General features: G+C 36.6%; 2 protein-coding genes across 3 annotated transcripts in view; one reads left to right on the top strand and one right to left on the bottom strand.

The window, feature by feature from the left end:
* The first annotated feature begins 719 nt into the window (after window positions 1-719).
* On the top strand, window positions 720-10,317 carry LOC311066313 (L-rhamnose-binding lectin CSL3-like). Its single transcript, XM_084087442.1, has 7 exons — window positions 720-799; window positions 1,339-1,454; window positions 2,054-2,098; window positions 2,239-2,377; window positions 2,617-2,726; window positions 2,877-3,263; window positions 9,999-10,317. Coding segments are annotated over exons 3-6 (288 nt in total). The 5' UTR covers window positions 720-799; window positions 1,339-1,454; window positions 2,054-2,061; the 3' UTR covers window positions 2,879-3,263; window positions 9,999-10,317.
* Window positions 10,318-11,930: 1,613 nt separating this feature from the next.
* Window positions 11,931-16,235, bottom strand: part of ywhabb (tyrosine 3-monooxygenase/tryptophan 5-monooxygenase activation protein, beta polypeptide b) — a 35,465-nt gene continuing 31,160 nt past the window's right edge. For both annotated transcript variants that reach the window (XM_084087440.1, XM_084087441.1), the window contains exons 4-6: window positions 13,078-13,241; window positions 12,650-12,745; window positions 11,931-12,570 (exon numbers count right to left, since the gene is read on the bottom strand). In XM_084087440.1, coding sequence (XP_083943566.1) covers window positions 12,520-12,570; window positions 12,650-12,745; window positions 13,078-13,241 — 311 coding nt within the window. In that variant the 3' untranslated portion in view covers window positions 11,931-12,519. The remainder of the gene's footprint in view (window positions 12,571-12,649; window positions 12,746-13,077; window positions 13,242-16,235) is intronic.

The following is a 16,235-nucleotide window of genomic DNA, read 5'->3' as shown; positions in this document are numbered from 1 at the left end:
TCTCTCTCAATTCGGCGAGGTAAGACTAAAGCCTTTTGTGCTTTAGGGTGATCAGTCCGTCAATACGCTTTCTCAGGGCCAGAAGAAACCTCATGGTTCGCACTTCTGACACCAACTTGTTGAGGCAAAAACAAGTAACTAACAAAATAGCATCAGGCATAAGAGACATCAGGATTCAAATTGTCCTTAAAAGATATTTATTCTTGCAAGAATGTTCCCAGTCCATCCACAGTCCAGCTGCAGGCGGAATGAGACCCAGAGCAGAGGTTGGCCAGCATTTTTATAGTGTTATCTCTTGTCACCCTTCACAGCACAAGGAACAAAAGGGACCCCCCTTGACCCCTCCCCAGCACGGGAATCTCCTTACCTCTGAAATCTCACACACACACACCCTGCAGCTGTATCAATATCATAAAAGAAACTCAAAATACAGCCAAAGAACGCATGGCATTCGTTTGTTAAATCGTTGAAAATAAAATACAAAGAAAAGATGAATTTTTCCACAACAAGACTCTTTTTGATCTTTTCTGATTTTTCTTTCACAAAAGTATTTTTGTTTTGTTTTATATCGCCCTCTCTGCGGGTTGCCTGTTTTGCCATTATCTCTCAAGAAGAGGATTTGTGTTCTACATTATTGCCACCCAGTGTTGCTACCCTGTGTTCTCATTAAAGACTATTTTTGTTAATTCGCTATTGGGTCCTCTCTTACCTGCATAACATGCTCGGAAGGACGTCCATCCATTGAGCTCCAAAACAACAAGTGCTATTCTCCCAATGCACTGGCTCCTGTGTCGAAAAGGTAGATGGATCAACATGCTTTAAATTTAATTTGGTAATTTGTAGGTACATTTATATTCTTGGTCTTCTTCAAATACCATCCCAGCTAAGGGACATTCTCTAAACATTCTGGCACGGCTCTCTCAAAGTTATGAACAAACGTTCCTCCAGTAACGTTAATAGAACATTCATTGTTTCATTGTTTTCTGAAGTATAAAAAAATAATAATAATAATAATAATCAAACCAAGTCTACTCTCAGCTATTCTTGGGATATCTGGTAATTTCGAGAAGGTTGATATACATGAAAGACAAGCTATATTATTTGGTATAATAATTGCCAAGAGGCTGATTTCACAAATGTGGAAAACTGATTCTGTGCCTCAGTTTGAAACATTTAAAAGTAATATTCCTATATTGTTTTCTCTAACGTTGAATGACATGTTTAAAAACATTCAGAGAACATTCAGAAATAATGTTTTTAAATGTTCTTCAAGCATATTTTGTTAGTTGGTATAAATATGCAATGACTAATGTAAGCCTCTTTCTTTGACATGTAAAGCTGCAATGGCCTGAAAAGCTGTGAGGTTTTTGTGACAGATACGGTCTTTACTGATCCCTGCCCTGGCATATACAAGTACCTTACAATCTCCTATTTTTGCCTTCCACCTGAAATTCGTGAGTATTTCTTAACCTGTTAGCTACTGTTTTATCCTGTTTGCACAGAATGCAATGTTTTTAGCTACTTAATTGCATTTTAATTGCAATTAAATAGCTTAAATTCAATTAACTGATCTTTATGATGATTTTTAGCCAACTTAAGTAGGATTTAAGTACAGCTTTAAATGTAATTTAAATATTACATATAAATTAAATTACTGTTATCTTTGAAATATGGTTAATGTGTAAAGTAAGACTGTTAACTTTAGATTATTACAAAGTGCATTTTCTTCATTTTGTGTTGTGTGCTATAAAAAAAACAGTCATGAAAGTGTTCTCTCTTGTACTTAACTGGCCTTTAATTTAATTAATATTACATTATCTGCAAGTACAGTTTAAAAAAAAAGTAAGATTTGAAGTACACTACAAGTGCACAATCAGTACAGCTAAGCACACTTCTTTTTCACTAGATAAAACACATAAACCACAGTCTCCATTTGATATGCTTTTAAAAGGCATGATCACAGTATACACAATAACTCACATAGACTGTTTTACTTCTATTTGAAATATACTTTATTTTTTATTGCTTTACAACATCTCTCCTTTTTCTGTAGGTTCAAGTATGGTCTGTGAACAAGAGACTAATGACTTGAAGGGTGGTGTGTGTTCCGTTGTTGACTTGCTTATTTTTACTGTTTCATCTGTTAATCCAGAGTTTATTACTAAATGGTAAAACGTATAGTATATCATTACTTTTTTTCATCCAAGAGATTGTAAAAGGTGGAACTGTTGTTTTCAGAGGATGGAACAGCCATACACATTCACAGCGCTAACTGGGGGCGAACTGATAGCAGCACGTGTTCTACTGGACGACCTGTTTCTCAGCTTGCCAGAACTGACTGCTACGCCTTAAATTCACAGACAATAGTCACTAATGGGTCAGTTTACATACACAATGTACACATTTCCACAGGTAATTCAGTCTTTGCTCTGATAAAAACAAACAACAAACAAACCAAACTATGCTGATCAGGCTGGGAGACCACCTAAGACCAGCCTATAGGCTAGTTTAAGTGTTTCTTCCCAGCAGGGTAATACAATTATTTTAACAATAATAGAATCAAGCTAAGTTTTTTAATCAAGTTTTTGTTTATCAATTGGTATTTTTATGGTGTAGATGTGAAGGGAAAAACGGATGCTCCATTTTAGCCTCCAACAGTGTCTTCTCGGATCCGTGTGTCGGCACATTCAAATACCTGTATATCTCATACTCCTGCGTATCCAAGTGTAAGTGTTACTGTACAGAGCAATGAATTTGCATACTTGAGATAGTTTTCTAATCTGTTGATTAGTTTTGATTTGGTTTTAGCCAACTCCTGAACTCACTTATCAGGCTAGATTGATTATTACTGATGATATTTTTTTCTTGTCTTGCAGAATACGTTAGCTGTTCTTAAGGATTTGGGCTCTTCAGTTCTCTATCAATATCTTTTCCACTTTTGATGAGCTGAAACTAAATCAATTTCTTGTTAACGCCTCTGTAATATGCCGTCTTGGGAAATAAAATATGACATCTTTCCTAATGTAAAGATATAGCAGAAATAGTAATAGTAGAATAATAGTATGCTATTCTGATTCTTTGCTTACACTAATTTCCTCACAATAAATGCTTTGAAAATGAGAATCTGTGTGCATCCCTGTTCTGAAAGTTTGCATGAAACAGAAGTTGTGATAGTAATTTCTTCCCTATTGTGACACATCCGATTGAAACGGTTTCTCAAACAAGAGAAAACATAGGGCAGAACTTTATTTTGATATCCCTGTGTAAGGCCCGTGAAATTGGTCCAATCTGCCGGTTCGCCAATACACGGGGAAGGTCTCACGTGTTCTGTCCTTACTCGTGCAGAATATTGGTTGGTTAAATTTACAATACATTTAGTTATGTATTCTCTCATTAATTCATCTGACTCCATAAATGAAAGGGTTTAATAATATCTGTGCCTCACTAAAAGTGAGCGAATGTTTGACTATTCCGTTTAACTCTTCAATGAAAATAATGTCAAAGTCAGTTAGAATAATCAAATGTAACAATTTATTATGTCAGGTAAATGTATCATGCCAATTTCATAATCAATTCAAAGATAATCGATACAAAACATCAAATGCTCTGGAATAGAGATAAGATGCAAACCCAACATTTAAGAAATACGTTAGGCTGAGAGATCTACATCTCCCAGCCTAACGGACCCATCTGAAATACAGAAAAAGGCCCCGATCTCCCTGCTGCACTTCCTTAAATAGACAAGCCTTTTCACCTGGAACCATGTGCTAACAATAGAAATTTGCATTCAGAGGTACTCTGTAGCACCTCTTGGGGGTGCGTGACCATTTGCTTGAGAGACCAACCCCTCCTTGTATGCTAGTTATCCATAAACCTTCAAAAACCTTATTACCTTGTGTTTTACTTATTCTGGAAATAGGACATCTGTACCAGTCGCACTGTGACATTTTAAATGATACCAAACATGAAAATACTCTGTGATAATCATTTACATTAAACTATACATTTTCTTGGGAGAAATCAGGTGATCATTTGAGCATGAGAGAGATGGGGTGAGGGGATAGGGAAAGAGATGTAGATTAGATGACTCGGAGGTGAGACTTTCGTCTCGATGGTGCACGAGGGCCAGTTCAAATGCTAATCTCCAGAGAGGTCCTTTTGTCCTCTCAGGGCCTGGTCACCCCCAAAACAGACTGTTTGGAATTTCCTAATTTATCAATTCTTACAGTTTTCCCTCCTTGACTCCGTGGGTCAAATTCAAATGAGCTCCTATGGAGTCACTGATAAACGTCTGTTGTCATTCTTGAGATGTCACCCAAAAATTGTCTTTTCAATGTTAGCATCTGTAGAAGCTTGCAGAGGGCTGTGTTCACCTGCAGAACACCTGGTCTCACCAGGTGTATGTTGCTTGAGTCCAGCAGGTGGATGAATGCATTCAGGTTCTCTTCCTGTGATGCGAGCAAAATTCGTAGAGTCAATCTGGACCTTTGTGACTTGTTCAGTTGACGTGTCATTCCTCCATGGAGAAACTTCTGCTTCTCTGGCACCTTCTCCACGATGATGATCTGACCCTTCTTGACCAATCCTGTGACCTCCAGCGGTGCGGTTGTCTGGGCAGACCTCAGTGGATGAAGGGCTTCTCCTTGGTTCACACTGCTTTGTGTGAAAAGCTTGAGACACCTGAAAAGCATCTTAAATGTCCACTTCACGATTGAGCACTTATGAACTTGAAGTCGTATGGAAATGCATGGGAACACATAATGCAACAAAACAAAATCATGTCATGCCTTATATAAACTATCATGTTCATGTCAGCAAGTGCGAATGGTACATCTGGTCTCAAATGTTTCTCAGGGTCATGTAGAATGGTCTCATTTTTAAATATCCAATTCTTCACTACCACTGTGATGTTAAATGGTAGTGGAATTTAATTATTCTTGATCTGAATTATTCAAAGGAAATGCAGCAAGAGGTCGGTGTAACCTAAATAAATAACAGCAATAATAATATTCAATATAATAATCACTTTGTTCATGAATCCTCCAATGCAAGCCACCTATGCAGATCTAAGAAGTGACTTGGAACATGTTTAAGCATATAAGAATGGAGATTGTTCATTCATTGCAACAGTGTTGTGTGTGTGTGTGTTTGTGTTGGTGCGAGAGAGAGAGTGTGAGTGTGTGTGTGTGTGTGTGTGTGTGTGTGTGTGTGTGTGTGTGTGTGTGTGTGTGTGTGAGAGAGTGAGAGAGAGAGAGAGCTGGCTAAGTCACAGTCGATGACAGGGCTAAATTGTAAATTTTGTAATTGATTGAAGTGCTCACACTTCAGATCTATCCGTTTTTATGATATTTCTGTTATTAGTGGTAAGTTGAGAAATCAGGGGCCCTCTGATTTTCCAACCACCTTAATAACAATCAGAAAGTTTGAACATTTTTAAATTTTATAGCAGGTCTGTCTCTGCTTTATACTTTGCATCATTGACTTGTGACTGTAGTCATTCATATGTATATTTCAGTGTTTTTCAATGAGTTGGCAGTGTGTTGTGAATAGCGTATGCTATGTTTGTCTCTTTTAGACTGTCATGACCAACCTATGTGTGTGAAGCTATCTGGATCTGTTTGTGTGAAGATGACACATCTTCTTATTATGTGTAGTGTTCATTTGTGAGGGTATAGTGATGGAGGTGTGTGTTCAGTGTTCACTTCTAGGAGATGGGTGTAATCTAATCTATAACAATTGTGTTGTAAATTTAGTTCCAGTTCTAAACTGGGAGGCCATATTTATTCAGTGATGTACTATTGTGAGTGTGAATGGCCTCTTGAAGTGTCTTTTCACCCATCTCCCGAGGTTATGTTCTAACAATTCCGCTGTCCTGGCCTTGATCCAGGTGGGGTCCGGCCCATCCTGGCGTCCGTCCTTCGAGGAATTTGCAGAAGTAAACCTGAGACATAAAACAGAGGAGAGCGAACCACAGACAGATAATTCCAATATTTCAAAAACATTAAATTCAGACGTGTGGAATTCTTTTACTTGTTCCATTATCATGTCAGTTGCAATTTTAATTCCAGATGTCACATGAAACCGAGTTTCATTGACCACGTCTGAATTGTTGCTGTTGTTTCAGTGTGTTGTGACACCTGAAGCTGCTTTTTCAGTTCAGCCTTCAGTCTGCTGCATGTGCAATGCTCATTGCTTTCTCTCATTACAGCCAGATCTCTGGGTTGTCTGGTTAGCATTTTGCTGTTTATGGTGTCGTTCACACATTTTAGTTAGTGCAGATATTTTTTTTTTTGACCTGCAAAAGACTGTGGTACTTCTGTCTGCTGTTTAGCATTTCACTCCCTCCTTGTAAATTTACTTCTCTGATTAGATTACATTTTAGTTGTTGCACAATTTGGTTTGCTATTACCTGTGCCACAATTCTAGCCGTGTTTTCTAACGGTGAAAAATAAAGGCATACCCCTCCCCTTTTTTGGCACTGGGTAGCACACAAATAAAATTCTGTTTCAGAAATTCAATTTTAATGACGAAAGTCACACTTCTCCAATTATTGTCCTGCTCGGCGAGTGTAATATAATGTTTATTATAATTCAAGTTATAATATAATTATATTCTTTAACAATACAAGTCAAATTATATTGTTTTCGGTCTCTGAAGAGTCTCTGGAACAACAACGCATGGTCAAATCTCAGCTTGTTCTCATGTCAATACATTTGAATATGAAAAGGCTTTTTTGGCTCTGGGCTGATAAGATGTACATTCGCTATTTCTCTTTTTTCTTTGCTAGGTTTCAAATACCTTTTCTTCTCATTTAGTCTTTTTAAATGGCCATTTTAATGTTTGATTATTCTATTTGCTCTTACTTTATATTTTTCCGTTTATAGATTTAGGAAACTATATCGCTTTGCAGTCCTTCTCCTAAGGATGCACGACACAATCTCGCCAGTCTGACTTACCAAAACAGAGGTAATTGGCTAAATATCTGGAATCTGCCGTATTCACACGTACAAAATAACAGACACTTTAATAGCCCCCTTGAATGCCACCTCAGGAACTTAATTCAATCGTTTCAATTAGTAGAGGTCAAGACCACCATTAAAAGACGTTAGCCGATCAACTTACTTTTCTTAAAATGGCTTTGGTTTAGTCAAGCCCGTGGGATACCCACGTACACTTATCTAAAAGAACATTAAATTAGAACAGAGGTTATGGAACGCACCCGAATCCAGGTTGATCAAACAGCATTAGCTGATTCTGGACGGAAATTAACTCGTCCCCCTCATTCAAGTACACTTGAATCTGATATCCAGTATTAGTCGTCACTAATGTCTGACGCAAACTTGTGGAAATATACGAATCCGGTAATCTATTTTGGAAAAAACAAATCTCAAGAGTAATTCAGAATACATTCAAACATAACAATATTTAGTTCTCTGAAGCCTTAAATATAAAAAGGTTTTTGTTTCAGGATTAATGAGATGCATTCGTTTCTGATTTTCCGATTTGTTTGTCTTATGATTTACATTGTGGCCACATGGCAATCCTATGCTCCTGTTAGGAGACAAACAAATTCAACAAACACACTTGATATTTAATCCAGTTTACACAAGACACGTGGCCTAGCATGCATGGCATCTACAACCTTTTACCTAAGTGTTTTCTACAACACTTACAGTAAAGCAATCTTGTGTTTTTAAAGAATAAACTCAACTAGCCTATGTGCACATTTTCGTAGCACAAACAACTATAAAGTGTGTTCTAGCACAATGTGTCAAGCACAACTACAAATTTGAAAATCCAAACAGAATATGCATCGCTCAGAATAGTATCCTCAAATATTTGAACAGCTTGACATCAAAATCAGGATGCGCGTGATCATAGCTAGTTATAACGGCGCCTTTTTATACTTGTATTACCCCAGCGTGTTACAATGTTTTAGAGTTTATTCTGCCATCGTTTTTACAGACTCGCCACATTTAACAGCTCCTGTCAGTTGTGTTGGATATATTTTAGAGATTACTCTGCCATCGTTTTTACAGTCTCGCCATATCCCCAACCACCTAACAGTGATAACCAAGCAAAATTTTCTAATTTTCCCGAATTTTTGACTAGATAGCATATCAAATACTTTAGAGGTTTACTTTTCAGAGGAACTGAAATAAGCCAAATTAAATTGAATATCTTAATTTAATTCCATCAATGTTAAAGTTTAAGCTTTTAAATTCAATATAGAGTTTGTCAAGATTAGTTTTGGTTTAGTATAGGATATTGCCTATCAGTCAGCCAGTGACACAAACCAACACAGCATGGCTTTAGCATTTAGCATTAGCCTTGAGCATTTTGAAAACAGCATGGACAATAGCATTTAGCGTTAGCCTTGAGCGCAGCATGGCTTTAGCATTTAGCGTAGCCTTGAGCGTTTTGAAAGCAACATGGACAATAGCATTTAGCATTATCCTTGATATTTGAGTTTTAGCCTGTACATCATATCATCCTGTTTTCCCAAAATTTTCTTTCCATAAACAATGCATCGATCTGCCTTTTTATTTATAAAATCATGTGTTTTCTGATTGTTTACAAACGTAGATTTTTCTTTCTCTGTTTCTTGTTAGTTTGCTCATTCTCTTCACGTGTTGCTGGTTTGTTTAACAAGCCCAGATACAACAATGGCCGGAAAACATGCGGCTGATTTTAAAACTTTTTAGGCTTTACTTTTTTCAGCTCTTCATCGAGTTATTAATTATTTGGAAGATGTTATTCTTATTTTAGATTTTGCTTCCTGTTGCTTAAGGCAAAACAAGGAGATCTTTAAAATCTAATCAATCTTCATCTGGCTGCCGCATCAAACATTCCTTCAACACTTCTAAAAATGCAAAGAAAATGGACTTACCACAACCGCAGAAGAAAGAGAAGATGTTCTCAACCTCTTGTTGATTTTAAAATCCCAATACTTGCTGGAAAGGACGTTTCTCGTGAAACTGTTTTGATCTGTTTTGAGATCACGTCGCGAGGTCACCATTTTGTAAGGCCCGTGAAATTGGTCCAATCTGCCGGTTCGCCAATACACGGGGAAGGTCTCACGTGTTCTGTCCTTACTCGTGCAGAATATTGGTTGGTTAAATTTACAATACATTTAGTTATGTATTCTCTCGTTAATTCATCTGACTCCATAAATGAAAGGGTTTAATAATATCTGTGCCTCACTAAAAGTGAGCGAATGTTTGACTATTCCGTTTAACTCTTCAATGAAAATAATGTCAAAGTCAGTTAGAATAATCAAATGTAACAATTTATTATGTCAGGTAAATGTATCATGCCAATTTCATAATCAATTCAAAGATAATCGATACAAAACATCAAATGCTCTGGAATAGAGATAAGATGCAAACCCAACATTTAAGAAATACGTTAGGCTGAGAGATCTACATCTCCCAGCCTAACGGACCCATCTGAAATACAGAAAAAGGCCCCGATCTCCCTGCTGCACTTCCTTAAATAGACAAGCCTTTTCACCTGGAACCATGTGAGCACTAACAATAGAAATTTGCATTCAGAGGTACTCTGTAGCACCTCTTGGGGGTGCGTGACCATTTGCTTGAGAGACCAACCCCTCCTTGTATGCTAGTTATCCATAAACCTTCAAAAACCTTATTACCTTGTGTTTTACTTATTCTGGAAATAGGACATCTGTACCAGTCGCACTGTGACATTTTAAATGATACCAAACATGAAAATACTCTGTGATAATCATTTACATTAAACTATACATTTTCTTGGGAGAAATCAGGTGATCATTTGAGCATGAGAGAGATGGGGTGAGGGGATAGGGAAAGAGATGTAGATTAGATGACTCGGAGGTGAGACTTTCGTCTCGATGGTGCACGAGGGCCAGTTCAAATGCTAATCTCCAGAGAGGTCCTTTTGTCCTCTCAGGGCCTGGTCACCCCCAAAACAGACTGTTTGGAATTTCCTAATTTATCAATTCTTACACCTGCCAGGCATATGAATTAAAGAAATAATAATAATGTGCATACATAAATAATTTATAATATATTCTGCAACAATCCATAACAATATAAGATTTTTTTAATTTTTACTTTTTACTTTTAAGCACAGAGTTTGTACACACCAGCTTTGTCATTTAGCAAGTATTTAGAAATAGAATCTAAAAGAGTACACTGTTTATTTATGTACCTCTGGCTTTAATTTGGGACACTTAATATTCAACAGTTTTAATGATCTGTCTGTACTGATGCTGTTGTATGAGAAATGAACCGAGCTGGACGATGACAATAAAAAATAAAATTAATTAATTAATTAAAATAAAAAATTTGCACACTGAACTAATCAACAGAACTGAATTAACACTGGACTGACTTCAGCTGAACAACAGCCGAAATGCATAATTTTCCTGTAATCACTGTAAAGCTACTTGATTTACATATAGGCCTACTACTGACATTGGAACAACATAAAGCTGGTTGAAATTCAGCCAACATATCCTATTACATATGAAGTGCAAATCATTCCCATCACAAACATATCTTTGATTGTCTAAGAAAAACTAAATGCCAGCTGTAAGGTTCAACCTTGCGAACTTTTTTATATCGTGCAACTGGACACGACGACAACGCAGTCCTGACGTGTCAACTAGTCTCTCCCCTGTGAAGGCCTCCTTCCCTTTATCTCTGTACAGATAAAACGTTGTCGAGATAATTCCGGTTCACGTGGCTACGCGGAAGCGATAAATAATTCTGTATTAGGGCAATTCCACGCAAAACGGTCACATCCATAACGCCAACTAAATACAATGGCATTGTGTTGGTGTTATGGATGTGACAGTTTTGCGCGGAATTGCCCATTATACATTTTTAAGGCCAGACAAGTAGTTTGTTGAGGGTTGGTTTGTAAAGGACTGCACGCCTGCGCACATGTTCAAGGCTTGCACCTTTTAACCCAAATAGGTTAGGTTTGCGTTCTCGAGCCACCAGGCACTGTTTCATGAGTTCACACTTCCATACAATTAGAAGGGGGTAAAGTTTAATGCGTATTTGGCGTTCTGTCCGGGGGGAGGGCTTCGAGCTCGGAGTTCGGCCTGAACCCAGAGTACCCCAGCTTACTCTACCATTTGGGGTCAGTAAGATTTTTTTTAATGTTTAAGAAAGAAGTCTTGTATGGTCACCAAGACTGCATTTATTTGATATTGTGATATTATTTTGATATAGTAATATTGTGAAATATAGCAATTTAACATAACTATTTTCTGTTTACTACTGTTTTCTATTTATGTACATTTTAAGATTTAATTTATTCCTGTAATGACAAAGCTGAGTTTTAAGCATCCTTACAATAAAGAAATCATTCTAATGTTAAAAAAAAAAAAAAATTATATATATATATATAAAATAAAATAATGATCAATGTTTAAAACAATTATTTAAAATAGAAATCTTTGGTAACAAATATCTTAAACTGTCCCTTTTGACCAATTTAATGCATCTGTGTTGAATAAAAGTAGTAATTTCTTTCAAAATAGAAATCGAACTCATACCTAGTGGCAAAAAATATGGGACTTTTCAAACACGTCATTCCAGCCTCATGTTAAAACATGTTTAAATATTTAACTTCTGTTGATTTATATTGACTGTCAGGTTTTATATGAGTATAATGTCGAAGCAGAAACTATTTAACACATAGGGCTTTTGTTTGCAAGAGAACTTAAAAGCTGTCTTTACTCATTCAAGTTACTACCATTTAAATAGTATATGAAATACAATAGTGTCCTCTTATCAATGTTAAAAAATGAAATGACTTGTGCTTAAGAATATGAAGTAAAAAAATACAGCTTAATCAGAACAGATTCAAATATGAAGTAAAAAAAATACAGCTTAATCAGAACAGATTCAAACAAGAAAGCAGAGAAGTCAGAATTAGTATTTGGTGAAAATAAACTGCCAGTTTAATAACCATACAATAAAACCTGTAAATACCAATGAATTATACTAAAAAATATGATTGTAAAAAATAAAAATAAAAAAAAATAATACACAACCAGCTAAAGTGGAACAAAGGGAATTATCAGGAAGGACGATTAGAGTTCACAACCCCTGATCCCCAATACACTCACTCTTACACTCACTACATACAAACACACATACTCACACAGCCACTCAGTTACTCTCTGTTAGCAATAGTCACTTACAGACACTCAGAGACACATAATGGACAGGGTTAAATAATCAGTACACATTAAATTCACAAACAAAATGACTGGACCTGCTATAATGTCAGCATGTCTCCCTGTGACCCACCCCCCTCCCAGCCACTGGTGTCTGTAATGGGCTTTGCTGAGCATCTTTCTGTGGGTGCTGATCATCAATCAGAAGGTATAGGGGAAGGGGCTAGGTACTGAATGGAGAGGGGTGGGTGGTTTTGGGTGGAATGAGGTGAAGGGTTGGTGGAAGCCATTTGTGTATTTAAAATGGATGTGTGAGTGTTTGGAGATCAGTGCAGCTTCCCCTAGTTCTCATTATCGCCTGCTTCGTCACCTTGGTTTTCTGACGTCCAAAGCTGCAGGCATAAGAATCAATATATTAATTAATAAAGCACTTAAACATAACTGGTGCAGTATGTGTGATGGAGGACTCACAGTGAGGTTGTCCCTTAGAAGCTGCATGATCAATGTGCTGTCTTTGTAGGAGTCCTCATTTAAAGTGTCAAGCTCAGCAATAGCTTCATCAAAAGCCTGTAATAAAAAAAAAGCTCAAATTTCTCATTTGGGCTAAATGAGTGAAATATACAGGTGCTTCTAATGGACACAGCTAAAAAATCATTCAATGTAGTAAAAGGAATAAAATACACATTTATGTGATGAAGTGTATAGACTAGAGGCTGTTAACACAGGATGAGTTGTTACATCTATCTGAGATAAAAACAAAACAAAATGTAAACATGCATGGCTGTTTTTGGCGACTGTCCCTTGTCTCAATGTTTGGCAAGTTGAAAAAAATACAGCTTTTGTTAAAGACAAGAACTTGTGTGAACAGCCCTTATGCTGCTAGTCATTTCGATACTAACTGTCTTGGCGAGGTGACAGGCATTCTCAGGAGAGTTGAGGATCTCGTAGTAAAAAACTGAAAAGTTGAGGGCAAGACCCAACCGTATGGGGTGCGTGGGCTGCATGTCCTTCTTGCTTATCTCAAAAGCATCCTGGTAAGCCTTCTGAGAGCTCTCAACTGTGGCTGAGAAGAACAAAATAATTTTGTATTGATCACATTCATAAAAGCCAAATATACTTTATAATTAATTTAGTGTAAATGTTACACAGAGAGACAGATAGGAGACATTTCCTGATATAAGGTAATACAATATAGCACGATAATAAACATACACTGTACTGTTATTGTGGGCACTAGTACGGATCTCTATAGTGGACCTTACGAATTATTCAGATTTTTAGAACACGGATGGGAGGCCAGCAGATCGAGTGGAGGTGCAACTGAATAAAAATGCACGTTCACTCTCTTATGGAACAGCAGAAATGCAGATTTTACCCCAGTAACCCCCATAAACAAAGCAGCTGTGCTACATTCTGTTTCTGAACAGTATTTAAATGTTTTAAACAGCCATTTGGATTTTTGAATTCGCAATGGTGTTCATCACAGCACCAAACTTAAATTTAATAGCAAATTATTTATTTTCATATTTAAACATTTTTAAATTTCAGCTATAGCAATTATCATAACATGAAAATGTAATACTGTCAAATGAATAATAGAGACACAATAGTGATTTCTTTTGCAGAAAACAAAAGTTGAGTTTACATTTAGCTGAAAAACCAAAAATAAAGTATCTTGAATTAAATTTGGGTAACTGAACTCTTCATGATGTTCAGGGGATTGTATTCTCAGGTGATAAATTAAACCAGTCGTAGTGAAGATCTTCGACAACAATCCGCCTTTATATATTTCAGCTGAACAAATGTTACATATTCAGGGTATATGCAGGAATCATAGAGATGAATTTACTACCTTTTACTACCTTTTTTACCACCTCCACAATATTTTTTACTACCAACACGACATCAAGCAGCAGACCTTTTTTGGGGGGGTGGGAGGGGTATGCAAAGCACCACACCCATCATACATATTAGGTACACTAATGTTTAATTGTGATCATTAAGTATTGTCATTGTCAATTATGTTTTTTTTTTGTAGTGTCGAGTTGAGTTTCAGTTGTCCTTATCTTAACCCTAGCCCTTGAGTTATCCTAACCATAGCCCTTAGCCCTAATAAGGTGAATAATAACCTTGCCACTTTGTCATTGCTATCAACTCCGACTCACTCAGGGCTCGACATTAAGCCTTTTCATGTGCTTGTCCTTTAGACAAGTAAATCTGTCATTCACTTGTCCGAGTAAAAAAGTTGCTTGTCCGGAATTTTTTTGGTGTGTGTGTGCTGTAAATATAATTTATTCTGAAGAAATATCCTCATCTGTGTTCAATCAGCTCTGATATATTTAAATCTGCATATTGTCATATCTGCACCTTTAAAGGGCTTTAAAGGTGCAGATATGGTGCCCCCACCCCACCCCCCAAATCTTATTAAATGTATGCTTCATCTTTAGTTTTAAATTTTATCAATAGATTAAATTGGAATATCCTAATAAGATATAGGGCTGTTGTTACCCTAGGTAGGGCTGATCAAATTAAATCATTTACACTGAAAATGTACAACTGCATTAAATAATGTTATGAATATGAGATCGTTTTAAATATTTTGGAATATACAAATAAGAAACGTTGGAAAGAATGATACTTTTAAACATGAAAGTAAACCGCCAGTAGGAGGCGGCAGACGACCGTCTTAATGAGCGAGTCATTGAGTCATTCATTCAAACGATTCGTTCAAACAACTGATTCATTCAAGAATGAGACATGTTTATGAATGGGACACTGAATCTTTGACTCAGCCAATTCGTTCAAAACGCTGAATCATTCAGTAATGAAACACGGTTAAGTGTTGCTGTGATCTTTGTTTGGAACTATTTTCGCGGCTGAAACAGAACAAAAACAGTCAATATTGTGTCTAAAATGTAAGTGACTTAATTCGAACTGTTTATTGAACTGTTGTATGAAAGCAATGTCACATTTTCAGTCGTGATGGTATTAAGGAAAACGGCACTCGTCGTGTGAGGTTGCTAAACTGTATCATATGTTAAAAATATTAAAACACATTTTGAATTTTGGCACTGGCAGTATGTTGTTAACTGAGTTTAAACTGAGTTTACATTTGTTTGGACTTCTGCTCGTGAGGCTGCGCAAGCCTCAACAGTGCAACCTTACCGTCAGTAATACTTATCCACTATCGATCGCAACTTACAATAAATATAATAATACAAACAGAATCATTCTCTCATTTTAGTGATTCCCTAGTTATTTTTATTTTTTTTTGTTATTGACGTTTAATCAGGCTACTTGTCCGGTCGGGCAAGTAAAATTCTCTTTTACTTGTCCCTTCAAAAAAATCCACTTGTCCCGGACAAGCGTTAATGTCGAGCCCGTCAGGTCCTGTTGTTGTTAGCACCGTATATATTTTTAAATTATGCTAGATTAAGTTAAAATATGGAGACACAAATATTAAGCAAAAAAATGGAAACTCATATATTGAGGTGGTGATGAAAAATTTACTACCAAGTCAAATTGCGTTTGTTACCTTTTACTACCTTTCAAGGGCCTTAATTTTGGTAGATTCTTTTTACTACCTTTTACTACTTTTTACTACCGCGCGGACACCCTGATATTGCAAATTAGCATCATTTTTGGTCACAAAAAAGTGCATCAACATTGCTGACATGTTTTCCTGTAGTAGCTTATCCATTTTGTATTCACAAAGACACTAAAATATTGTTTAATATTCAACAATATTATTGATCTGCCTTATTTAGGGTGGACGATGATGCAATTTTCTTCTAGAAACAAACTGTTGTATTATTTTCATGTTATCAATGTGAAGCTGCTTTGATACAATCTGTGGTGACTTGACACTTAACCCCTTCAAGCACAAAACCCCTTTAAGCCCAAAACAGGAAAATGACATGCTTGAACTCAAATGCTTGTCTTTCCTTTGCGATATAATTTTAAAGAAGACAAATGTAGCTTTATTTTCCAAGTTTCAGAATTAATACAAGTAGGGATGGGGCCGATCCGATCCAGTATCGGTATCGGGACCCGATAC

This window comes from Abramis brama (genome assembly GCF_963993115.1).
Source record: "Abramis brama genome assembly, chromosome: 16".
Taxonomy (NCBI): Eukaryota; Metazoa; Chordata; class Actinopteri; order Cypriniformes; family Leuciscidae; genus Abramis; species Abramis brama.
Note: the sequence above shows the minus strand (reverse complement) of the source record. Positions and strands in the feature narration are given on the sequence as shown.